The sequence below is a fragment of the Sciurus carolinensis genome, chromosome 17, assembly GCF_902686445.1.
Source record: "Sciurus carolinensis chromosome 17, mSciCar1.2, whole genome shotgun sequence".
NCBI classification, from domain to species: domain Eukaryota; kingdom Metazoa; phylum Chordata; class Mammalia; order Rodentia; family Sciuridae; genus Sciurus; species Sciurus carolinensis.
The window spans coordinates 50967826-50995082 of record NC_062229.1 but is presented as its reverse complement, the minus strand read 5'-3'; the positions used below and the strand labels follow the sequence as shown (position 1 = coordinate 50995082).

The 27257-nt window shown below is 34.0% G+C and overlaps 1 protein-coding gene across 6 annotated transcripts in view; it reads right to left on the bottom strand.

The window, feature by feature from the left end:
* Ankrd28 (ankyrin repeat domain 28) overlaps positions 1-27257 on the bottom strand; it is a 198753-nt gene that overhangs the window by 80393 nt on the left and 91103 nt on the right. For all 6 annotated transcript variants that reach the window (XM_047531881.1, XM_047531880.1, XM_047531884.1 and 3 more), the window contains one exon: positions 4560-4638. In XM_047531881.1, coding sequence (XP_047387837.1) covers positions 4560-4638 — 79 coding nt within the window. The remainder of the gene's footprint in view (positions 1-4559; positions 4639-27257) is intronic.

Genomic DNA, 27257 nt, shown 5'->3' with positions numbered 1-27257 from the left:
ATTAGACTTTGGGGAAAGAAAAAGAAGTCAGCAAAATAAAGACCCAGTCAGAGAAAACAGCATATTCATTTAAAAAATTTAAATTTTCAAATTTTTGTCATGCTGAGGATTAAAATTAGAACCACACATATACTAGGTGAGTACTCTACCACTGAACTACATCTCCAAATGGAAAGTAGTATCTTTAAGAAATAAACATCTGGGCATCTATCTGCCAGAAGATGGTTAAAACACTGATAGCCTGACCACAGTAAGGTTAGCATTTGTTTTGAGTAGGAGGTAGAATGAAGATAATAGAAACATTTGAAATACCCACTGGATGGAAGGCTGGAGTCCCAGAGACAGAAGAAGGGCAAGCCCTGACAGAAAGACCTAAAGGGTATAGACACAGATACCCAGAAGAGATAGTAACCTGGATCAACAAAAGCAAAGAAAGAGGCTTCCTAAGTGGCCTTCAGAAATCGAAAGTACTAAGTGACAACATTATAGAAATATGGAGATCATAAAAACACAAAATGGCAAAACTGCACTCTATGTACTCCTAAAAAGCAGCATATTCCTCAAAGATATATAAGAATCTAAATGGACCTAGCATAGGACTGAGACAAAACTATATGAAGCAAGGTAAACTGAGAGAAATACAACAGGAAAAATTATTCCAGAAAATAAGAAGATAAATTTGTGAATTACAATGAAAGTAAAGACAGAGGAAATAACTTGAACATTATTGGTAGAAAAAAACCACAAGGATATAAAATATTCAAATATTTAATGGAAGATATAAGTGAAATAAAAATCTAGCTGGTGCAGTGGTGTATGCCTATAATTCTAGCTACTTGGGAGGCTGAGGAAGCAGGATGGTAAGTTTGAGGCCAGCCTGGGCAACTTAATGAGACCTCTCTCAAAATGAAAAGGGCTGGGAACATAGCTCAGTGATAGAGCACCACTGGATTCAATCCCCAATACACACACACACACACACACAAAGTAAAAATCTTAAACAACAAAAAAAAAAGCTGAAGTGTACATTCACATAACGTCCCAATAAAAATAATCAAATAGTTTCAGGGAAATTAAACATATAGTTAATAACATATAGTTTAACAAATAGTTTATAACTCAATTTCTTATTGCTCATTAGTCATTTAGTAGATGTCTCAATTATCAAAGGTACTGTCTCAGTACTGCAGTGTTAGTGTTCAAGAAATCCTCACTTTACTTAATAATAAATCCCCACTACAAGAGTAGTGATGCTGACAATCTGGATATGCCAAAAGAAGCCACAATGTGCTCCCTTCTAGTGAAAAGGTGAAAGTTATTGACAATAAAAAAGGAAAAACAAAATCACATGCTGAGGTTGCTAAAATCTATTGTTAATCTCTTACTGTGCCTAATTTACAAAGTAAACTTTATCACGGGAATGGTATATCCTGAAAAAGTGCAACAACTATTTACATAGGTATTTACATTTTATTAGGTGTTTGTTTAAGTAATCTAGAAATGTTTAAAGTACATAGGGAGATGTACAAATGTTATATTGCAATTATTAGATCATTTTTTATAGGTAACGTGAACATTTGCAGATTTTGATATATGGGGGTGGGGGTCTTGAAACTAGTCCCCTGTGGATGCAGAATGACTATATTCACTCGAGGCCTTTTACTCTGTTCTAGGTGTGTGAATAAATGTGTTATGGAAACAAAGTAGAATAAATCCCTGACTTCTTGGAGTTGACATTCTAGGGAATGGTGGGGGGCAGGAAACCAACCACAAGTATAATAGTAAAAGGAAGTCAGATGACTATAATAGGAAAAAAGGAAACAAAGGAGGAACTAGACACTGGTGGTGGTGGTAGTGATCAGAGAAGGCCTCACTGATGAGGTGACATTTGAGCAAAGACATGAAAAAGGTGAAGAAATAAGTCATGTGACTAACTAAAGGTCTGAGGCTGAGAAAACAATGGTGCAAACACCTAGAGGTAGAAGCAGGACTGTGGGTCAGAGGAGAGTAAGCAAAAAGGAGAGTATCAAAAACTGAAGTCAAAAGAAATCTGGGATGAGGAACTGATATATATAAAACATTCAGGCCAATTATAAAAACTCACTTTTTTATAAGGAGAATGGTGAATAACTAAATTTATTTAAAACTTTATTTTTCCTTTGAAAAGAAGCTACATGAGCTATTCTATCTCATGAAACTGATGTCAATCTTCTGTAAGTAACTGAAAAGCCTTCTGCAAACATTCAATTTTAAAAGGAAGGGATTAAGGTGATCCTGAGCATGTCAAAAGTTTCTTGTAGGTATGAAAATTCAAAATGATGTAGCTCAGTGGCACAGTGTTTGCCTACCACCAAGTGCCAGGTCCTGGGTTAAAAATGGAGGGAAAAACCCCTTTCATGTTGAATCAAATAAAACAATGTTTATGATAAAACAAAAAGTAACAATTAGAATTCTGTGTTAAAATAAAAAAAAAGCAATAAAATTCTTACTGAAGTCATCAACATTGAAGTAAATGGATGCTGGGAGTCGTGCCTTGCCCCCATAAACTAGTGACTTGGGAGGCTGAAGCAGGAGGACTGCAAGTTAAAGGCCAGCCTCAGCAATTCAGCGAGGCCCTAAAAGTAACTTAGCAAGATCCTGTCTCAAAATTAAATAAATTAAAAAAAAAAAGGGCTACACTGGTAAAGTGCTCCTGGGTTCAATCTCAAGTACCAAAAATGTATAAATGAACGAATGAATAAATAAAAATAAAGTAAATGGAACTGTACTGTTTGTAGCAAGACTAATTTTCAGCGTAAAAAAGGAAACTTTCTTGGCCAATGTTTGTGACAAAAATTTCATATATAAACCTGTGGCCTATCAATTTACATTATTAGAGAAGATGTCTCAGTTAACAAGAAACAGGATTTATTTCCTTTAATATCCTCAGTTTTTATCTCTATTAAGTTTTAACTTAAAACTAGTGAGCATCTACAGATGAACAGACATCTTCAAGGAAATACATCACAGATGAAATAATTCATAAACTAAAAATGTAAGTTGAGTCCATGCCCACCCATATTGATTTTAATTATTATGAAAGTCATTATAAACATATGATTTTTAAATTTTATAGATTTATAATGGCAAAATTCTATGGAAGCTACTATTTAATGGGATCTTTGTGTAAGATTTCTCTGTTCTTAGGCACTGAGAAAAGTAAAGTATCAAAGAATATCCTAATTAAGGTATCAAAGGAATAATACTACTTCAATTTTACTATGCATGCATCTATGCAATCTGGCAACACCAAAATTCATTCAACTGTAAGGTTTTTTTTTTTGAGTACTGGGGATAGACCTCAGGGGCACTTAATCACTGAACCATATCCCCAGCCCTAATTTTCTATTTAATTAGAGACAGGGTCTCACTGAGTTGCTTAGTGCCTTGCTTTTGCTGAGGACAGCTTTGAATTCACAATCCTCCTGCCTCAGCCTCTCGAGATGCTGGGATTACAGGTATGAGTCATCACATCCCCTACAAGCATTCTTTCCTAACAAATATCATTATAAAAATCTAGCTCTAACAAAAATATTTTTAAAAATATATCTTTAGTTGTAGATGGACACAATATCTTTATTTACATGTGGTGCTGAGGATCGAATGCAGGTCCTGGCACATGCTAGGCAAACGTTCATCCTCTGAGTCCCAGCCCCAGTCCTAAAAAAATATTTCTAAGATCTCTTTGCCTGTTTTAGGGATGTAGGCAGTTGAACCCAATAGGAGCTACTTGAATATAGTTCCAGCATCACTTCATATTATGAACAATGTGAAGAGTTGAGAATAAATTTAAAAAATAAAATATAAAGCATACTTTCTTTAAAAATATTGTATAGACCCTCAAACAGAATGAGATAAAAGCTATTCAAAGACAGAAATCCTACTGGCACTGTTTTGAAAAATACATTTATAATCAGACTATATCTTAACCACTTCTACTGCTGCACTTATCACCTAACTGTTCAATGAGGCCCATTACAGAAATTTTTATAACAACATTTATAATGCTTACCCCCACTCCTATTATCCTGATCTACTTTTTTCATTTTCCCATAGTACTTATCTTTTAATATACTGTAAGCTTTATTTGTATTTATAATTCATATTTATCTGTTCATCCTTATTAAATTATAAACTTTTGTTAAGGCAGCAATCTTTGTTTCATTCTTTAACGTACTCTTTAAGCACCCAGAACAGGATATGTTGTCAGAATCTTTACAGTAAGAATAAGCAAGTTTCAGATATGAAACAAATATGAAGAATGGATTTTTTTTTTATTGTAAACAAATGGGATACATGTTGTTTCTCTATTTGTACATGGAGTAAAGGTATACCACTTGTGTAATCATAAATTTACATAGGGTAATGCTGTTTGATTCATTCTGTTATTTTTTCCCTCCCCCCCCACCCCTCCCACCCCTCTTTTCCCTCTATACAGTCCTTCAAGAATGGATTATTTTTGAGAGACATTATAACAAAAATACACATAATGTGTTCTTATTACACAGGGGTGACCATACCAGATAGAATAAGCAATTCAATGATTTCTGCATCCCCAAGATAGGCAGCAGCATGTAATGGGGTTCTCTTTTCATTGTCCTGTAAGAAAAAGGAAAGATGTAATATTGGTTTCAAAATGAGGTTAATTTTTATACACTTTAAATGAAGAAAAAACAATAAGCCTTAATTTTTTTTTTCTGGTCTTGAAACAGTAGTCCAGGTTGAACATATTTATTTAGAAAATAATGTGCCTGCAAGCAACTTTGTTTCATGTGCAAAATTATTTAAAATGTCTAAAATTTTTTTCATGCTATTTCAGGTTTATATGAAACAAGTGAATTTCATGTTTAGATGTGGGACCCATCCCCAAGATATATCATTATGGATATGCAAATATTCCCAAACTGGAAATCTGAAAACCCGGAACACACTGGAGCATTTTGGCAAGGAATATTCAACTTGTACAAAGTGCATTAAAGAATAAAAACAAAAATTTAGATGACAAAAGAACTGCCTCTTAGTCTTCTTACACTGCTATTATACATGGGCAAATTTCTTTTTTTCCTTCCCAATATAATTTCACAATTTTATATAGTTTAAAATTGTTGACTTGACAATAAATCTTAATAAATCAAGAGACTTGCTTTATCAAAATGTTTCAACAGGAATACTCACAATAGCACAAAGAAATTATCTCTAAAGATCTGAAATTATCCTTTAAAACAATTTTAATGCTTTTTCTTAATGTTCCTACCCTTTTAACTTTTATAGTCAAAACACACGCCCTTTTCAAATGTAAAAAAACACATTCTTCCAAATCTTCCTTCAGGAAAGAAAATTACATTTGACTTATGGCTTCACGGACCTCCTTCCCCCAAACAACAGTGTTCTCCAGTTGGAGAAGCAAGGTCTTAGGACAATATCACATTCAAGGATTTTTATTTCTTTTTATTTATTGATTTTTTTGTGGTGCTGGGGATTGAACCCAGGGCCTTGTGCACATGAGACAAGCACTTTACCAACTGAGCTATATCCCCAACCCCTAAGGATTTTTAAATTAAGAGATCCTATCTAAAGTTACAATGGAGTATTGCTGACTTGACTGCATTTGAAAACTATTGATTAGAAATACTTATTTTGAAGTTTATATCCAATGTTTGAAGGCTTTTGTGATAGACTATTAGTTGTTTTCTGCTATGTCTCCCCTTTGTCCATAGAACTAAAGTTTTAGCTAGTCACTTAGCCACAGAAAAGGATACATTCCTACCCTACCTTGCCCTTACAGTCATTTATGATCAGTATGAAAAAAATGGTTTATGTTTGGAAGTTAATGGGCAAAGAACTTCCAGATCATTTTCAACTTACAAGACAACTATCACAGAGGTAAAAATATTTTTCCACTTCCTACAGGCTGGAAGGCAGATGTGAAACTGAGCAAGCTTTGGTCATGTGGACATAGGCCATTATCCTAACTGACTTTTAAACAAGATCCTGAATGATCTTATAGAAGAGAGTTGCCCACGAGTTTGGACCACTAACTTCCAGACTAATAAGAGAAATAAACTTATGCAGTTTACCATTTGAGAATAATTATTATAGTTCTCAAAATTAAAAAAAGAAAGAAAAATTTCATTTTATAATAATTTTCTATTTGGGAAATCCCTCAATTATTCTAAGAGAGTTGAGTCACTGAGACTAAATTAGGAGGGGGAAAAAAAAAACTGTGCCAGGCAAAACAGGGGTTAAGTATCAATAGGTAACAATAATAATAATAATAATAACAACACATTATAAGGAAGTTTGGTATAGTGCTATTAACATTAAATTGCTTAGTTAGCTAAGAAAGAGTTTTTGTCTGTCTAAAGTTAATTTCACAAGACCCTATTTTTTTATTCTAAGATATTTCTCAGGAAACAATAAACTGCACAGAAAGTACTCAACAAACAGTTACTAAAAAAGCTAACGGAAATATTTAGCAATCAAAGCTGAGTACTAATTTAGTCATTTTTTTAAGAGAAATCCTTGGCCTAGGTTTTTCAGTGATAATCATTAAAACAGCAAACTTCCCCAGTGTTTAAATATGATCAGACCTAGTCAAATTAAGAAATATATCTATCACACAGGAAAAACAGTACACATAACACAATGACATAAAGTGAGTCATTTGTGTGTGAGAGATGTCTGGAATCCTATGACTCAATGCCTTGAATCCTATTAATTCATTTTTTGACTCATATGAACATAATTTTTCCTCTTTACAAATGAAATTTAAGAAAAAAAGGGGAACTGGTTAATTCTGAAGGAAAACAATTTATATATCATATTTAACTTCACTACAGTTAAACACTGAAAATTAGGCAATAAAAGCTGGGGTTGTAGCTCAGTGGTAGAGCACTTTCCTAGTATGTGTGAGGCACTGGATTTGATCCTCAACACCACATAAAAAACGAACAAATAAAATAAAGGTATTGTGTCCATTTGCAACTTTTAAAAAATTAGGCAACAATATTTATGATTTTTATATCAAAATGTGTTAAAATAATTTTTTTAAAAAGAGACAATCCCCTGATACAAAGTAATTCCGTTTTAAGGAATTTTTAGGACAAAGGTATTTTCACATGTGTACAGAATCGATGATGTAAGTATATTTATAGAACTGCTGTGGGAAGCAAAATGCTGGAAAAAAATTTTGATGCTTCTCAAATGGTTACCTAAAATTACAGTACACAAGAAGCTCTTAATAATCAATCTTTACCTGTTTCACACGATTAACCAATAATCTTTGCTTCCTAAATAAAATGAATGATGACTCTGATACTCTTAAGTATTTTGATTAGTAGTCTAACTATTAACCCACACATTTTTGTTGACACAATGGCTATGGGTTCATCAAGGGAAAGATATGTTTGTTAACATTACTGTTTATGCTAATTGTATCTGTCATCCTAACAATATGATTTATCTAAGCAGCCTACAAACTGATGAAGTGGAAATCCAAAAAAAGCAGTCTATTTTGTTATCAATAGGCTGAATACTGAGACTAAATAAAGACCTGCTACCAAAAAAAGAAAATGCCACTAAACTGGGTATGACTAAAAAAAGGAAACACTAATGCAAACAGTAAATAGCAAGAGTTTTGCCTTAAGCTTGTTTCTTAAGGATCTAAATTCTCACGTCACTTAAAGAAACTCAAAGTAAAAAGAACAGATAATGTATTGTGGATATGATCTAAGTAAGAAAGAGGACAAAGAACACCCACCAATGAACTACACATTATTAATGAGAAATTGTAGGTTCAATTAAAAAAATATCAAATCAAATCAGACTGGGTGCCACATAACTAATTTAAGCAACTAGGCAGGACAAGGCAGGAGGGTTCCAAGTTTGAAGCCAGCTTCAACAACTCACCGAGGTCCTGTCTAGAAATAAAATTAAACAAATAAAAGAATGTCTAAAAATAAAAATTACAAGTTGGAGACATAGATTCATGGTAAAGCATCCCTGGGTTTAATCCCTAATGTATACACATGGATACAAGCATATCACACACACACATACACAAACAAAATCAGCTAGTGAATATACGTTGTCACCCTGAAATCCTTAGAGATCACTTTTTAAGATTCCCAACTACCACTTAACATTGTCACATGAGAGGTCTGTAGATCCACACAATGAAATATTATTCTAATTTAAAATAAGGAACAGACCTCAATATTCCTACCAATGGAACAATCTTCACTGCAGAGTGTTAAATGTAGGGTCAGAATAATTGCATATAAAAAGTTTTATATATGCTCAAGTTTCAATATACATTAACTATTTCTGAGTAAACATACTCAAACACAGTAACTGACTTTGAGAAGTCAGAAAGCTGGTTGAGTAGAGTTTCAAATATGAAAAAGAGTCATTCTGTACTGTTCAGTTCTTAACAATGTATATATTTCAAAAAGTAAAAATAAAGATGGCCCAATAAGGCTGGCTGTTATTCATCTCACTTCACCCATTAAAACAGAGCATAATGAAGAGTAAACAATTATATTCTGACGTGTACTGAGGCAATACACTGTAAAGTAGCAGGGAAGTGACAAGATCCCTGTGGAACATGAAAACCCAAGATACGACCACAGAAAAAGGATGAGGCACACTGCCCCGCCCCTGTACTATCTCCTGTTTCAACACTTCTCCTTATGGGGCAAGGTAAGATGGAGACCCAAAAGTTCCTACTACCACAGGAGACTACCTCAGGAGACTCTTGGGCACGGGGTAGTTTACAGAATTGCTGAGAAGTCATCCAACTGTATTACCACAGAGTACAGCCCATATTATACATCCTCTAATACCATGATCTAAGCTGCTATGATTTGGTACAATCATGAAAAAGGGATCCACCTCTAGAGCACATACCTCCTGCAGGGCTTGTTAGCTATGGGGTATCCCCATTCTAGAGACTGTTATCATTCCACCATGATTACACATATGTGGCTGCAGCACCATAATCCTGGTTGCTCAGATCTTAGGCCCAGTAGAGAAGGTAAGCGCCCAGTTTCCAAACAGGAAAGCAGATGTGCAGAGAGGAGAAAGTCAAAACACAAGGGTGGCTTGTGTGTGCTTATGCTTGGCCAGACAGCCCACTGCACAGCTAGCTAACCACAGCACCCATGCATACTCAAATCTGACCTGACAGTCATCCAGGTGGCAGCACAGTTCCAGCAAAGCTGCACTACCAAATTCATACACATATACAGCCCAGGCCATTAGTACAACTGTAGGTATCATTGTCAAGAACTACAAGAAACTACAGAGACAACAATACTGAGTTTACCCCAAATCAAAGTTTCCATACCATACCCAATGTCAAGGTAGCATGCCACTCATAGGAAAAAAAATCTATCCTTGCAGAAAGAAAAAAAAAAAATTAACAAAATTGGAAAAGGTGATTGCTGTACTTGAATCACAGATGTCAATGTAGGGACACAAACAGTAAAGAAATATGGCACCTTCAAAGATTACTTTTCAGTATCTAAATCAAAATAAAAGTAAATTGACAAAATGCCTGAAAAAAGATTTCAAATCAATTTATGGAAACTTAGAGAGATAAAAGAGAATTGACAAATAATCTGTCAATGAAATTAGGAAAACAATTCATGAACTGAATGAGAAATTCAACACAGATTTTATTTAAAAAGAACCAAAAGAGGCTTGCAGCTGAAAACTCAATGAATGAAATAAAAATTCAATTAAGAACCTCAACAACAGGCTAGATCAAGCAGAAAGAGAAATGTCTGAACTTGAAGATAGGTCTTTCAAGTTAATTCAGAGGTTAAAAAAAAAGAAAAAGAAAAACAAAGAAAGCCTCTGGGACACAATTAAGGGAATAAATACTTGCATTATGGGAGTTCCAGAGTGAGGAGAAATGGAAAAAGGCACAGAGCTTATCCGATGAATTAACAGCAGAAAACTTGCCCCAAAGCTGAAAACTTTTAGACATAAAAAAGAAATAAAGTTTTTTTCAGACAAGAACAGAAAAGTCATCACTACTAGATTGGCCTTCCAGGAAATGCTTGAGGGAGACTCAAATCTATAAGTAAAAGGACGATAATTATCGTCAAGAAAACATGTCAAAAGGGTGTCACTTTCACTGGACCTGCACGGCAAAAGGGCTACCTACGCCTGCTTCTCAGCTCATGATGTGGGTAACCTCTGGCGTGTCCCCGTGTCCTGTTGTGAGTATGGTGTGATTTTACATGCTCGCACTATGCCGGGCTTCTGCATCTGAAATCTCTCCCTTCCTCGACTCTGTAAAGAAGGTGTATTTAACTTTCATTTCTAGCAATAAGGATATGAAACTGCGGAAGCACTCCATGACAGCACAGCATTCGGTCTTCAGCCAGACCCGCGCCGAGATCCACCCACCTACCCTGCTATGGCCGGCAGCAAAGCCGTGGGATGGTCCGCATCAGACTCAGTATGCACTTCCCCAGAGTCATCTCACGCTGTACCCCAATGCACGTGGACAAGTGCTCCTGCTCCATGGCTTCAGCTTGCTCTGCATTGTGCTCACCTGAGGAAACCCTGCCTGGATAAGCCTGGCCATTCTCCTCTGAGGCCGCTGGAGAAACGTCACCAACCGGACTGACGGGCTTCCGTTGGAACCTTTGACCACAAACTTAGAACGAGCACTTCGTACTCCCAAGCAATCTCGCGGTTTTCTCTAGGAGGGCACATCTCCCCGCTATAAGATAACTTCTTAGATTCCTCTGGTTAAGCCTTCCAGAAGAGATCCAAACTCCCATCACCAAACCGCAGGCTCACCGCATTCATCCCCTGCCTTCCACCTTCACTCCGGAAGGTTTGCCCATGTATCTCTCTGCTGCTATCAAAGGCACTGCTTCAGGGAACTGGAATCCATGCCTGTTTCCTGCGTTGTTAATTTGCCCATCTCTGTTGAATAATTTCCAAGAGCATGCAAACACACTCTCTGTGTTCATTATAAAAGCAAAAGGCCTCACTTAATTCCACCCAGCCTCCCTGGGAACTCCACCACCTCTATTCCCTTAGCGACTGTGCCTGAGCCTCAATATCATATGATTTTTATTTCTTTTTCTCTCTTCATTCACAAATTCCATAAAAATGTTCTTGCTTAGGTCAAAAAAATGAATGAAAGAAAGGAAGGAAGAAAAGAAAAAAGAAAAGAAAGAAGAAAGACAAAGAAAACATAAAACCACACCTGTAATCCCAGAGACTTGGGAGACTGAGCAGGATGATCACAAGTTCAAGACCAGCTTAGGACATTTACCAAGACTTTGTCTCAGAATAAAAAATATATAAAGGACTGGGGATATAGCTCAGGGGTAAAGTACTTCTGGGTTCAACTCCCCATATTAGGGCAAAGGGAACTCATGGGTTGAACAGATACACAAATGAGAAAGTAATCAAGCTACAAATAACCAAATCAAAAGATTAATAATGAGAGGAGGAAAATAACAAAGGATAGTTTTAAAACCCCCAGAAAATAAACAAAATGGCAAGAGTAGATTATTACCCATAAATAATAACCTTGAATGTAAATGAATTAAATCCCCCAACAAAAAGATCAGGTAGATTAACAACAACAACAACAACAAAACCCCCAAGACCCAACTACATGCTATCTACAAGAAACACACCTCACCAGTAAAGACACATTGATTGATAGTGGAGTAATAGAAAAAGACATCCCACAAAAATGAAAACTGAAAATGAACAGGAGTAGCTATCTCATATCAGATAAAACATACTTTAAGCAGAAAACTGGAAAAACTCAAAGTCATTATATAATGATAAAAGGATAAATCCAGCAAAAAAACATAATAATTGTGAATTTAAATGCACCAAACACTGGACTACCCAAATATATAAAGTAAATATTAATCTTTTTTTGTTTGTTTGATTTTGCTATCAGGGATTGAACCCAGGGTCCCTTAACCACTGAGTCACAAACCCAACCCTTTTTATTTTTATTTTAAGACAGGGTCTGGCTAAGTTGCTGAGATTACAGGCATGTGCCACCATGACTAGTATAAATATTAATCTTAAGGAAGACACAAACTCAGATATAATAATAGTTGTGGACTTCAATACCCTATATTTTCCTCAATGAACAGATCATCAAGAGAGAGAAAAAATCTATAATGAAAAATAAAAGACCTACTAGACATTTATAGAACATTTCATCCAATAACTGCAGAATACACATTCTTCCCATCAGCAAATGAAAACATTAAGACAGACCCTATGTTATGCCACAAATCAAGTCTCAACAAATTTTTAAAAAATCAAATCACATCATTTATTTTCTCTGACCACAATGGAATAAAATTAGAAACATGAAAACTGTTATAAAATAATATGGAAATTAAACAACATGCTACTAAATGATAAGAGGGTCAGTGAAGAAAATTAAAAAATTGTAAGTATTTTTGAAACAAATAACCTAATAATGCAACTCAAGGAATGAGTAAATCAAAATCAAACCCATAATTTGTAGAACAAAAGAAAAAATGCAGATCAGAGCACAAATAAAAAAAATTAAGACAAAAAAATTACAAAAAATTTCAATGAAACAAAAAGACTGTTTTTTTTTTTTTGCAAAGACAATAAAATTAGAGATTAAAAAGTAGGACATTATAACTGAAACCACAGAAATAAAAGAGATCACTAGGGACTATTAAAAAGTTAAAGATGTAAATGTATGAATATGCAAATGGTATGCTGCTACTCCATGTACAAACAGAAACATGTATCCCATTTGTTTACAATAAAAATAAATTAAAAAAATAAAAAAATGAAAAAAAATTTATATTCTCTAAACAAAAAAAAAAAAAAGAAGTTAAAGAAATCAATAAATTCCTAGACACATATAAGCTACCAAGACTAAACTATGAGGAAAGAGAAACTCTAAACAGACCAATAATAAGCAAAGAAATTTAATCAGTAATAAAAAAGTTCTCATAAAAGAAAATCCCAGGACTGGATGATTTTCGCAGCTGAATTTTATCAAACGTTTAAAGAATAAATAACACCAATTCTTCTTGAAAGGGAGGGAACTCTTCCAAACTCACTTTAAGAGGCCAGCACTATTCTGATACCCAAACTAGACAGGGACACAATGACAACAAAGGAGTATTACAACTCAATATCCCTAATAAAGGGGATGCAAAAATCCTCAACAGAACACGAGCAGTTAAATCAAATCTAACTAGCACATCAAAAAGATTATACACTATAATAAAGTGGGATCTATTCCAGTATGCAAGGATAATTTAACATATCCAAATGAATAAATGTGATACATAGATCAACAGAAGGGAAGATAAAAATCATCTATCTCAATAGACACTAGAAGTGTTTGCTACAATTCAACATACCTTCTTGATAAAAACTCTCAAATCATTTGAGAAGAAAGAGCTTTCAAACACTAGTAAGGTCATATCTGACAGACCTACAGCTAACATCAAACTAAATAGGGGAAAGTTGAAAAAGTGTTTTCTTCTAGGACCTGGAATAAGAGGAGGATGTCTACTTTCACTAGTGTTTATTCAACGCAGTGCTGGACGTTCTGGCCAGAGCAATTGGACAAGAGAAAGAAAAGGCATCATAATTCTATATATAGAAAAACATAAAGACTTCGACAAAAACCTGTTAAAACTGATCAACAAATTCAGTAATGTTGCAGCATACAAGATCAACATGCAAAAAAAAAAAAAAAAAAATCAGTATTTCTATACACCAATGATGAACTAGCTGACAATGAAATTAAGAAAACAATCCCATTCACAAAAACTACAAAAATAAATAATGGAGAGGTGAAAAAAACTCTACATTCATTGTATAACATAAAACATGATTAAAGTAACTGAAGAGGAGACAGACACAATGCAAAGACAGAAAGACATCTCATTTTCATGGCTAAAAATTGATACTGTTGCCTGGTGATGTGGTGCACAGCTATAATCCCAGCAACTCAGGAGGCTGAGGCAAGATGATCTGAGGCCAGTCTTAGCAACTAAGCGAGAGCCTGTCTCAAAGTAAAAACTAAAATAAACAAATAAAAAGGGTTTGAGGATATAGCTCAGTAGTAAAACAACCCTGGGTTCAATCTCTAATTAAAAAAACACACAAAAAAACCTATTCACACTACCCAAAGCAATCTACAGATTCAATGCAATCTTTATTAAAATACTAATGATATTCTTAACAAGGAAAAAAAATTCCTAAAATTCATATGAAACTATAAATGATCCTAAATAAAATGAACGAGAGTGTAGGCATCATAATATGTTATTTCAGAAAACACTATCAAGTCACAATATCCTAAAAGAGCATGATACTGGCATGAAAACAGACACATCATCCAAGGAACAGAACAGGAACCTAGAAATAAAACCATGTGTTAACAGCCAAATGATTTTTGAAAAAACATAAAGAACATATATTAAGAGAAAGGAGAGTCCCTTCAAAAAATGGTGCTGAGAAAAATGGATCTCTATATCCAAACAAAACTAGAGCTTTGTCTTTCGAAATATATACAAATAATTCACAATGAATTAAGGACTTAACTATATGACTTAAAACTATGAAACTTACTAAAAGAAAACATAAGTGAAATGCTACAAGACACTGGGTTGGACAAAGTTTTTTGGATATGACCCTAAAAGCACAGGCAATAAAAGTAAAAATTGACAAAAGGCATTATATCAAAACAAGCTACTGCACAGCAAACAAAACAATCAGAGTTAAGAAACAACCTGAAGATTATATGTAAATAAATTTTATATTTATTAAAATGACTAAAAAAAGAAGAGACAACCAGTAGAATGGGAGAAAATATTTACAAATTATTTATCCAAGAAAAGATTAACATTCAGAATATATAAGAAATGCAAAATAGGAAAAAAGTTTCATTTAAATATGGGCAAATGATCAGAACAGACTTTTCTTAAAAGATGATAAATAAATGGCCAGGGAGTGTGTGATTAAATGCTCACCTAATGATCAGAGAAATGCAAATCAAAACCACAATAAGGCATCATCTGAACTCACTCAGAATGGCTATCATCAAAAACAAAAATTAACTTGAATTACCATATGATCCAACAATCCTACTATTGGTATATATCAAAAGGAAAGGAAATCAGTCAAAAAGGTACCTGCATTACTATATTTATTGCAGCACAGTTCACAATAGCTGAGATCTGGAATCAATCAAGAGGTATATGTTGATGGATAAATGAATAAAGAAAACAAGGTGCATATATACCCAATGGATTATTATTCAGACATAAAAAGAACGAAATCTTGTCATTTGGAGCCACATGAGTGGAACTAGAGGACCTTTCCATGAAATAAGCCAAGCACAGAATGACAAATATTTCATATTCTTACTTGTATGTGGAAACCTAGAAAACAACCTAAAACGAAACAAAAAACTATTGATTTTATAGAAGAAAAGAGAACAGTGGTTTACCCGAGGCTGTGAAAGGGGTGGGTGCAGCGAGGATGAAATGGGTACACTGTGCACCTGTACAGAAGGAATAACTTGTAAGGTTTGATAGCACAGTTGGGTGACCATAGTTAACAGCAATTAACAGCCCATTTCAAAATAGCCAGTAGAGAGAACTGTAACACAAAGAAATGATAAACATTTGCAGTGATGGATATGCCAATTATAATGATTTGATCATTACATATTGTAAATACATGCATTGAAATACCACACTGTACCCATAAATATGTACACTGTCAATATTTTTAACATTTATTTTTATTGGTGCATTTTAATTATATATAATAGTGGGATTCATTATGCTGTATTAATACATGCATATAATTTGCTCAATCTAAAAAATGTTTTAAATAAAAACAAAAAAACAAAAAGAATTTAATTTATTTTAACCAACAAAGAGTTAGTTTAATAAAAATCCTAAAACAATTTCCTATGCTAGGTATTTCAAAAGTACCAGGTGACTATTAAAAAAGTAAGTTTCTTAGTAAGTCAGATTATTTTAGAAACCATTATATCTCAATGTAATAGTACAAAATAATCCAAATGGAATTATTATTTTTAAAACTTTTTTTAGCAGTACTGTGAACTGAATCCAGAGTCTTGCATATGCTAGCTGAATGTTCTACCACTGAATTACATCCCCAACATTTAAAAAATTCTTTTGATCACATACTAGGAAGAAAATACATTTTTCTTACACATAAGTGCCACGAAAAGTTATTTTGCACATGTGATTAGGATCATAAAAATTTGATTTCTTACCCTACCCAAATAAAAACAAGCAAAGACTAGCTTTACCTTTTATAAGCAATTATCCAGAAAGATATAAGATAAAACATTAGGTTAAATGACACCAATGATTGCTAACTACTTTGGGACTGGGTCACTGGCATATGCTGGGCATTATCAAAGAGGTGCAAAAGTAGATGAAATCACAAGGGAGTTCCTTCGCAGTGATGCAACAGTTCTATATCTTACACATACTGGTGGCTATACAAAACTACACAGAAACCAAAATGTCACAGAAACATTCATAAAGACTACCCCCATTACCACATCACACACTCTTTCCTCACAACTAAATGCTCACAAAAATCGCCAGAAGTCAGTAAGTTTTATGTTCTAATTAGTTGCATTATGCTCATATTAATCTAGCTTAAAGCTTCTAAACCTACAAGGGGACTATATATATTCTAAAGGAAGTTCTTCAGGCCACACGAAAATGATAGTTATGTTCTCTGACAATCACAAAATTAAACTGATAAGTAGAAAAATTCATGTAAAGAGAAAGTATCAAGAAACATTATAAAAATATTTTGAACAGAATGAAAATGAAATACAACATATTAAAATTTGTGGGATGAATTTGAAGCAGTATTTAGGGACAATTATTAACCTATAAAATATTTTAATCAGAAAAGATGGTCTGAAGTCAGTAATTAGCTTTCATTTAAGAAAACAAACAGTAAAACAACTACCCAGCAAGCAGAAGAATGGAAATGATAAAGAGAAATCAATGAAGGAGAAAACAGAAAAATAAAGAAAACCAATGAACCCAAAAGCCAGTTCTTTGAAAAGATCAATAAAGTTGATAATCTTCTAGCCATAATGACCAAATATAAAAAAGAACAAGTACCAGGAATAAAAAGGAGCACTATCAATAAAACCCCCAGATACACAAAAAGATTGTGAGTATATCACAAACAATTTTATGCATATAAATTCAACTATTTGGATGGAAAAGATCAATTCCATATAAGATACAGAAATTATTCAAGAAAAAAAAAGAACCTGAATAGTTTTATGATTGTCTCAGAAACCAAATTCATACAATTTTATTTCCAACAACAAAAATCCTTCAAATCTGATAGTTTCGAGGTGAATTTTACTAAACATTTAAGGAAGACATAATATCAATTTGCAGATCTTTCTAGAAAGCAGAAGAGGAGGATACACTTCCACACTATGAAGTCAACATTATAATACCAAAACCAGACAGAGATATTTTAAGAATAGTACCAAAGAGCCCTTATCAATGAAGACATAAACATTCTCAACTAAATATTAGTAAACTGAATTCAACAATATATGAAAAAGACAACCAACTGGGATTTATTCTGGAATTTTGAATCTCATTCAACTAGAATCACTAATCTAATTCAATATATTAACAGATTAAAAATGATAAAATCACACTTAATAAAATTCAACATCTATTCATGATTTAAAAAACTCCTAGCAGACTAAGAAAAGGAAACTTCCTTAATCTGATAAGCAGTGTTTATAAGAACGTACAGGTAACATGCTTTCCTTTGCCAATCAATAATGAGACAAAAATGTCTACTCTTCACTGCAAGTCTAGTCAGTAAAATAAGAAATAAAAGGCATATAGATGGAGAAGGAAGAAATAAAACTTTAGTTATACATAGCATATTATTTGAGAAAATCCCAAGGACATTATAAAAAGATCCTAGAATTAGTACAGAAAAGTTGCTGAATGCAAGGTTAATATACACCAATCCCATTTCTATACACTAGTAATTAACTGGAAATAAAAAGAATTTAAATTGTACTATTTACAGTAGCACCAAAAAGTAAAAAGAGTAGAAGGAAAAGAAATTCTTAACCACAAATCTAACCAAAAAACTCCAAGATTTATATGCTGAAAACAAACATTTGTAAAAGAAGACAAATAAAGAGAGAGATGCCATGTTCATGGATTGGAAGACTACTGGAAGACATACCTCAATTTGATGTACAGGTTAACTTCCAATAAAAATCTCAACTATATTCCTTGGAGATATAAATTCATACAAATTTATGTGGAAAGGCAAAGAAACCAGAACCAAAACAATTTGGAAAGAATACAACAATGCTGGAATCTCGTACCATATGATTTCAATAATTACTACGAAACAAACAAGGCAGTGTGCTGAGGAAAAGGATAGACACTCCCAAAATAGAGTTCACGAATAAACCCACACAGTCATGCACTGCATTAACAATGTTTTGATCTACAATGGACCACATATATAGACAGCAGTCCCATAAGATTATAACATTTAGTGATGAAGTAGCAATCTCAGTTCATGTAAGTACATTCAATATTTGCACAGTGAAATTGCCTAACCATGCATTTCTCAGGACATATGCCTGTCGTGAAGGGAAATGTGACTGTATGATCAATTGATTTTTGACAAAAGTATAAAGGTAAGGCAATGTAGAAATAATCTTTTCAACAAGTGATCTCGGGTACACACACACACACACACACACACACACACACACACACACAGAAATCTATACCTAACACCCAATACAAATATTAAGTGGGATTATATAGACCTGTGAAATCTAAAATGATAAAAACTTATAGAAAAGGTAGGCTGGGCAAAGAGTTCTTTGATGTAACACCAAAAGCACATTTCATGATGTTGATGAATTAAACGTCATCAAAATGAAAAACTTTAGCTCTTAGAAGGACACAGTTAAGAGGGTAAAAAGACAAAAGCATACACTGGGCAAAAACATTTGCAAAATCATATCCAACAGAAAACTTGGGATTCGGAATACACAAGAAACTCTCAAAACTAAAAAACGAGCCAACAAACCACCAAAACATGGGGACTTAAATTGCGTAGGGATAATAATGCATCCATTTGTAAAAGAAAACAACAAAAATAATCCCCAAACTACTACGTGATACATAAGCATAATTTAACTGCAACTACATTAATAAGGCTAAATGTAAACAGCAAAATGTTGAAAGCTCATAGACATAAATATGGGATGTTATTTTTATGATTCAATTTAGAGTCAAGACTTCTTTAACAACATATCAAAAGCATTAACTATAAAGGAAACCCCTAAAAATTGGACAACATTACAACATTAAATTTAAGGCATCTTTTTCAGTGACACTATAAAGAAGCCATGTTATAATGGAAGAAGATTATTTGTAACACATATTGCTCCAAAAGAGCACCTATTCAGAATATGAAAAGAGCTGCTCCAAATTAGTAAGAGTTAACTCAAAAGAACAATGAGCAAGAGATTTAACAGCCATGTTACAGAAGAGGTTGACTATATAATGTGCATGTCTAATAAACATATAAAATGATTGATAATCATAAAAAAGCTAAACAAATAATGACATATGACTATGTAAGAGGAAAAACCGATTTTTTTTTTGTTTGTTTTGTTTTCCCCCCTCTTCTACTCATACCATTCAATATTGTATTTCTGACACCAGATACATGGTAGTTGTTTTGCCACATAACAAGCAATTCTCCAGGACACTAACTGGGTGCCTTCTAATTCAATTCAATTCAATTCAGTTCTGACATCATCTACTTGAAAACAGCATTAGAGCCCATAGAATGAGGCTCAGTACCACAAGATTATACCCCACCTTAGGTGCCGGTCTTAAACAGTTATCACCTATACTTCTGATTAAAGGCTATAAATTGGGGTTCCCACTACCTCCTTCCACAATTTAATTTGTTAGAGCAGCTCACGAAACTCAGAGAAATACTTTACTTATGTTTATCAGTTTAAAAACGGATAAAACCAATAGCCAGATTAAGAGATGCACAGAACGAGGTATAGGAAAAGGGGCACAGAGCTTCCAGATTCTGAGTGTACCACCCTCCGGGTACTTCCATGTGTCCAGCTACCCAGAAACTGCCTGAACCCAGTCCTTAAAAACAAAAACAAACAAACAACAACAACAAACCCCACAAAAACAAACATGAAATCTCCATTATATAAGCTGACTGATTAAATTACTGGCCATTTGTGATCAAGTCCAGCCAAGGTTGGTAGGGCTGAAAGTTCCAGTCATCTAATTATGCCTTGATTTTCAGTTGACTAATAACCTCCATACTGAAGCTCCTGGGAATTCAGTCATCAATCATCTCATTACCATACAAAAGACACTTAGCACCCTTGAGATTTTAAGGGTTTTAGAAGCTATATGCCAGGTAAGGGAAGAAAAGCAAAATAAATATTTCATAATATCATTTACTACATACTTCAAAAACCAAGAATGTGGTTCAAAGATGTGGACCAAGAAGAATTCTCATACAGTGCTCATGAACTCCAAGTATAGACTTCTTAACAATATGACATTATCAAGTAAAACTTAAGACAACACAGTCTATACACCACATATATTCTTTAGAAATGCAAGACTATGTGTAGAAGACATATTTACAAATAACTGCACTGTTTCTAACACACAAAAACTGAAAATAATCCAACTATCAACAGCAGAATGTATAAAGTAAGTTGCACATATTATCAGGTAAGTTTTTAAAATGAAATACTGTTGTACAGAGAAATTCAGATCCAACTGAAAACATATGATCTGTTTGTTTCAAAATAAGCAAAACTAAATTATATTAATTAGGGGATGAATAAATAGGTGGCTGAATTATAAGGAAAACCAACTACTATAAAAGTCAGATTACGGGTTATATTGGGGATGTTGGTGTACAGTTTTGATTATAAAGTTCTGCTCATAATGGACAATTCTATGCCCATAAAATCAATATGTTTTTTCTTGATATGGATAGTGGTTAGTTTATTAAATTCTATATCTGTCTTACATAGCTTAAGTATGTAATAATTCACTATTTTTAAAACATTTTAAAAAAAGGGAAAAATTTTGGACATGAGTGATCTTTCTTTCAAACACATCAAGTCATACACATTTAATTCTAAAGGGGAAAATATATCAAAGTATTGGCAGAAGACAGTTTCTGAAGTGGTTATTTCCAAGTTAAGAACAGTAGCTTCCTTTGTTGGTTTAGGAAAATTGAGTCTTTTGAACTAATGTTCAAAATGAAAATGAAAAAGTCACTTGAAAATTGAAGAAGTTACTCTTTACACGCATGCCCCTTCCCCAACCACCAATTCGGTTCTACAAAGAAATTAAGAATAAAAGCAAAAATTTTATTACCAGGGTTTGGACAAGGCAATCTTTGGGGTGGGGAAAGAAAGTAATCTAATTTCCATGTATACAGAATCCAAAAAACCTTCACTGTTTATTTTTCAAACCAATGATAAAAACTTCACCTATAACAATTTGTAACTGATATATTCTTTTTCACATACAAAGACAAATATGTCTTAGAATGATGATGATTATTTTTTTTTACCTGGTATAAGAGAACATGCTTCATATCACTTTGATGAATTTTATTCAAATCATTGATTCTCTATAAAAACTACCAAAGAAAAAAACAGTGCATTATTAGTTTAAAATGCTTATATAATTTACATTATTTACTCAACAATTACAATAAAGACACGAAAATATCTCAAATTTTTCTTGTAATTTCATGAAAACTGCATATTTGTTTAGTAATTAATCTACTAAGTCATACTTTTCATAAGAGATAATCTAAAATTATGTAATTAAAATAAAATACAAAATATTTTCCTCGTGAATACATGATTTGGAAGGGATGGGACGAGAATTTTCTCAATTACATCTCAAAGTATAAGTACTTTGATTTATACAATTATCAATGTACCAACTACTTAGACTTATTCATATGTGCTATTTTGGCAGCATGATCTGAAAAGTGAACCCCATGTTATCAGAAACTACATATTTGGTTTATTCAGCAGTTTGCACTGAATGGCAGCATCTAGCACCCATCCCTTACCCTCTTCACCCTTGAGGTTTCCACTATTTTCTGTGTTCAGAAATCCTATAATATTTACTTTTAGATCTGTAACACAATAGTAAAGACTCTAGCTGTTCAAGGAAGCTTTAATGCTAAGAATTTTTATTAAAGGCCTTTCCTAGAACCAGCTGCAGGTCCTAGGCACTGAAGGCAAGAAGACTTGAACATGTTCTCGCTAAAATTCAGATGCTGCCAATGGGATGGTTATAAGAGACAGGATCTCTAAAAGATTAGGTCACAAGAACCTCTCCCTTAGGAATGGAATTAAATCACCTACAAAACATACTTCATAGAGTATTTGGTTCTCTTGCTGTTCCACTTACTGGCATGTGAGGATATAGTATTCCTCTTACCAGAGGACATGGTCCTCACCTGAAAACCGAATCAGTAGGGCACCTTGATTTTTTACATCCTAGCCTTAAGGACTGTGGCAAATAAATTTCTGTTCTTTAAAAATTACCCATGGAGTCTCAAATTTTTTTTTACAGCAACACAAATGGATGAAGACAAGGGGATTTGGTATAACTTGTCCCCTTAACATAGATCTATTCTCAGTCACCCCTCTAAAATCACTGCTTCAACAAATCATTAATAAAAAGTTGCAAATAATAAAGTATTACTTCATAAAGAACACTACTTTTCTTCACAATAATTTTCAGTTCACTTGTTTTTGTCTGTTTTAACAGAACTCACCCTGTCTACATCAAATTGATTTGTAAGGAACTGGTTTAGCCTAATTGCATGTGGGCAACCAACACTTTTGATAACACGGGTTTTCTTTTTCAGATCATGCTGCCAAAACAGTAGCACATATAAACCAGTGTAAACAGATAATACATTGACTTCTACCTATCAAAAAAAGAGAAAACAAAACAAAAAACTCCACTATACACATACTCAGAAAGCTCCCTCCCACAAACAAAAATACAGAAAAGATAGTCAAATAATTTTAGATTATAAACTTGCTAAAGTCAGGCTATTTCATAACTTCTTTTTATTCATTCATTTCTAAACACTTTTGAAATGGTTACTTGTTATGATTTTTGATATGGTTTGTCTTCCAGAGGTTCATGATAAAGGCCCAACCAGTGTGGCAATGTGAGAAGTGATGAAATCTTTTAAGAGGTGGGGCCTACTTTGGGTTCCTTAGGTTAATTGAAGAATGACCTCAGAAGGGACTATGGGACTCCAATCTCTCTGCTTTGAGACATGATCTGTTTTTCCCACACATGTTCCTACCATGGCCATCCACCGCAAGGTGATACAGCCAAGGACAGCTTCTTCACAGGGCAGCTCCCTGTTCCATGCCGTGTGGACTTTCAGCATCCAAAACTGAGCTAATAAAAAACTTCCTCTTTATAAACTTACTCTGTATTCAGGCATTTTGTTATAGTAACAAAAAGAACCATTTACCATATACTGACTCTAAATAGGGAATAATTCAAATAAGGTCCTATCTCCAGAGAATTAAAGTTACTAAACATGACAAAAGTCAATTAATATAAGTGCTACCAAAGACAAATTCAAAATACAATGGGGCTGGGTGAGTTGGTGCATGTCAGTAATCCCAGAGACTTGGGAGGTTGAGGGAAGAGGATAGCAAGTTCAAGGTCAGTCTCAGCAAGTCAAGAAGACTCTCTTTCAAAGTGAAAAAATAAACAAATAAAAAAACAAAAATAAAAAGGGCTGGGGATGCAGCTCTGTGTTAAAGCACCCAAGGTACAATCTCCAGTTTAAAAAAAAAAAAAAAAAAAAAAAAAAAGGACAACAGACATCTAAAAGACTGATATAATAATATTGGGAACACCAACCAGGAAAAGTTTTCCAGAGAGAGATATGCCATGTATTAGTTTTCTATTGCTTCACAACAAATTATCACAAGTTCAGTTTAAAAGTCATTGTTTTAGTTTGCAGTTCTCTACGGCAGATATTCAGAGGTGGCGTTGCTGGGTTCTTTGCTCAGGGTCTTATTTTGAAATAAAGGGGTTAACTATTTTCCACCCTGTCAGAGGTCACCTTCCACACCAACAGTCCTTGCCATGTGGCTCCTTCCAACATCAAAGAGAAACACGAGAGAATATCCCTCACAGTCAAATACCTTAATACTTCTAATCCCTTAGTCCCTTTGTTTCTAACTCTATGTTCATACATAAGGAGTTCATGTATTTAGGGCAAGCCCACCAGAATCTTGCTATTGTAAAACTGGCTATGCCAGATGACATAAATTAATCACAGGAATAATATTCATCAAATTATACTTCCAAAGATTATACCGCAGACCATTTTAGAATTCTGCCTAGCATAGGCTATGGCCAGAACAATGCACAAAGGTGGAAAACGAGGCAAAGGAGTTGGGATAAATCTGGGCAGAACTGATATCTTGGAATCAATCAAGCATGGAAGAGGACCGAGAAAACTGTAGTACAACTGGGCTTGCCTTCCCAGGACCAAGCAGAATAACTGATGCACACTGACTGTTAAGGGAATGAACTAATACAGTTAGATCAAATAAACTATCAAGCTCTGAATAAAGAGTTTGTATGCTTATAGCTACAAGACAAAATAAATTTCTTAAAACACCATGCCACTAGATAGAAGTGAGGGGTAACAAGTGAGAAGCAAAAACAAGGACAGCAAACTAAATTGGACATAACAGAAAACTGGGTTCTTATGAGATTTCTGCTAAATGGAAGTGACAAAATCAAATAATTACAAGAGTGTTAGTTTTGCCTCATTGTAATAGAGATGATTTAATTACATGTTCTCTAAGATCCCTTTCCAGTTAAAACAGAACAGATGTTTACATGCCTATAAAACAGAAGGTATGTCCTAGGACAAAGTTTTCACAGACATTTAGAATCTAGTTATTAATTCATATTTTACTCCTGACATTACTCCATTGTATACTGAATTCATTTCCATTCTGCAAATTTAGAAGTAATCATAATCCTGATTAAAGCTTATGTGCTTTTATACTAGAAAAACAGAAAATCACTTATCAGTAATGGGTCATATAAGAATAAGAAGCACTAGGAGTGACATCAGCTCCAGTTTCCTGCTCAGAGAAATCCAACTATAACCAATGGATTCAAACCTTGGTGAATACAAAGCCAATAAGCCCACCAGGAAATACGAGACTCAAGAATGGTCTATTACTTCAGCAAGTAAGGAGTTCACTGGAAGTAATTCTCAAGGCAGTGTCTTTCTGGACAAAAAAGCAAAGGACTTTTAGGAGAAATTTATACATATTCATAGGTCATGCTTCAGTCTGAGGTGATGATTCTCATCTTCAAAACAAAACACCACTATCCCTATTTTTTCTAGTGTTTTGAGTATGAAGGGATGCTGTATTTTATCAATTGCTTTTTCTGCATCTATCGAAATAATCATGTGATTCTTGACTTTAAGTCTGTTGATATGGTGAATTACATTTATTGATTTCTGGATGCTGAACCAACCTTGCATCCCTGGGTTAAAACCCACTTGATCGTGGTGCACTATCTTTTTAATATATTTTTGTATGTGATTTGCTAAAATTTTGTTGAGAATTTTTGCGTTGATGTTCATTAAGGATATTGGTCCATCTACACTAAGCCCATGGCCAATATCATTCTAAATGGTGAAAAACTGAAAGCATTCCCCCTAAAAACTGGAACAAGGCAGGGATGCCCTCTTTCACTACTTCTATTCAACATTGTCCTTGAAACTCTAGCCAGAGCAATTAGACAGACCAAAGAAATTAAAGGGATATGAATAGGAAAAGAAGAACTCAAACTATCCCTATTTGCTGATGACATGATTATATATTTAGAGGAACCCGGAAATTCGACCAGAAAACAAGATCAATGCTCATAAATCTAATGCATTTTTATACATAAGTGATGAATCTTAAGAGAAGTTAGGAAAACTATACCTCATTCACAATAGCCTGGAAAAAAGTAAAATACTTGGGAATCAATCTAACAAAAAAGGTGAAAGACCGCTACAATGAAAACTACAGAACATTAAAGAAAGAAATTAAAGAAAACCTTAGAAGATGGAAAGATCTCCCATGTTCTTGGATAGGCAGAATTAATATTGTCAAAATGGCCATACTACCAAAAGTGCTATACAGATTCAATGCAATTCCAATTAAGATCCCAATGCGTATGATTACACAAATGGTATGCCTTGACTCCATGTACAAATAGAGAAATAACATGTATCCCATTTGTATACAATAAAAAAAAAAAAACCTAAATAAAGCCACACAGAGGTATATTTATGTGGGATTATTTGTGAATTCTGGGTTGTGCTCCTTTGAGCTATGTGTCTTCAACACAATAAAGTCTGAATTTAAACTATAAAATAATTCTTCAAATGGAAAAAAAAAAAAAAAAAAAAAAAGATCCCAACGACGTACCTTACAGAAATAGAGCAAGCAATTATGAAATTCATCTGGAAGAATAAGAAACCCAGAATAGCTAAAGCAATCCTTAGCAGGAAGAGTGAAGCACAGGGTATTGCAATACCAGAACTTCAACTATACTACAAAGCAATAGTAACAAAAATGGCATGGTATTGGTACCAAAATAGACAGGTAGATCAATGGTACGGAATAGAGGACATGGACACAAACCCAAATAAATACAATTTTCTCATACTAGACAAAGGGGCCAAAAATATGCAATGGAGAAAAGATAGCCTCTTCAACAAATGGTGCTGGGAAAACTGGAAATCCATATGCAACAGAATGAAACTAAACCCCTCTCTCTCACCCTGCACAAAACTCAACTCACAGTGGATCAAGGATCTTGAAATCAGACCAGACACCCTGCATCTTATAGAAGAAAAAGTAGGATCCAAATCTTCAACATGTCAGCTTAGGATCAGACTTCCTTAACAGGACTCCCATAGCACAAGAAATAAAAGCAAGAATCAATAACTGGGATAGATTCAAACTAAAAAGCTTTCTCTCAGCAAAGGAAACTATCAGC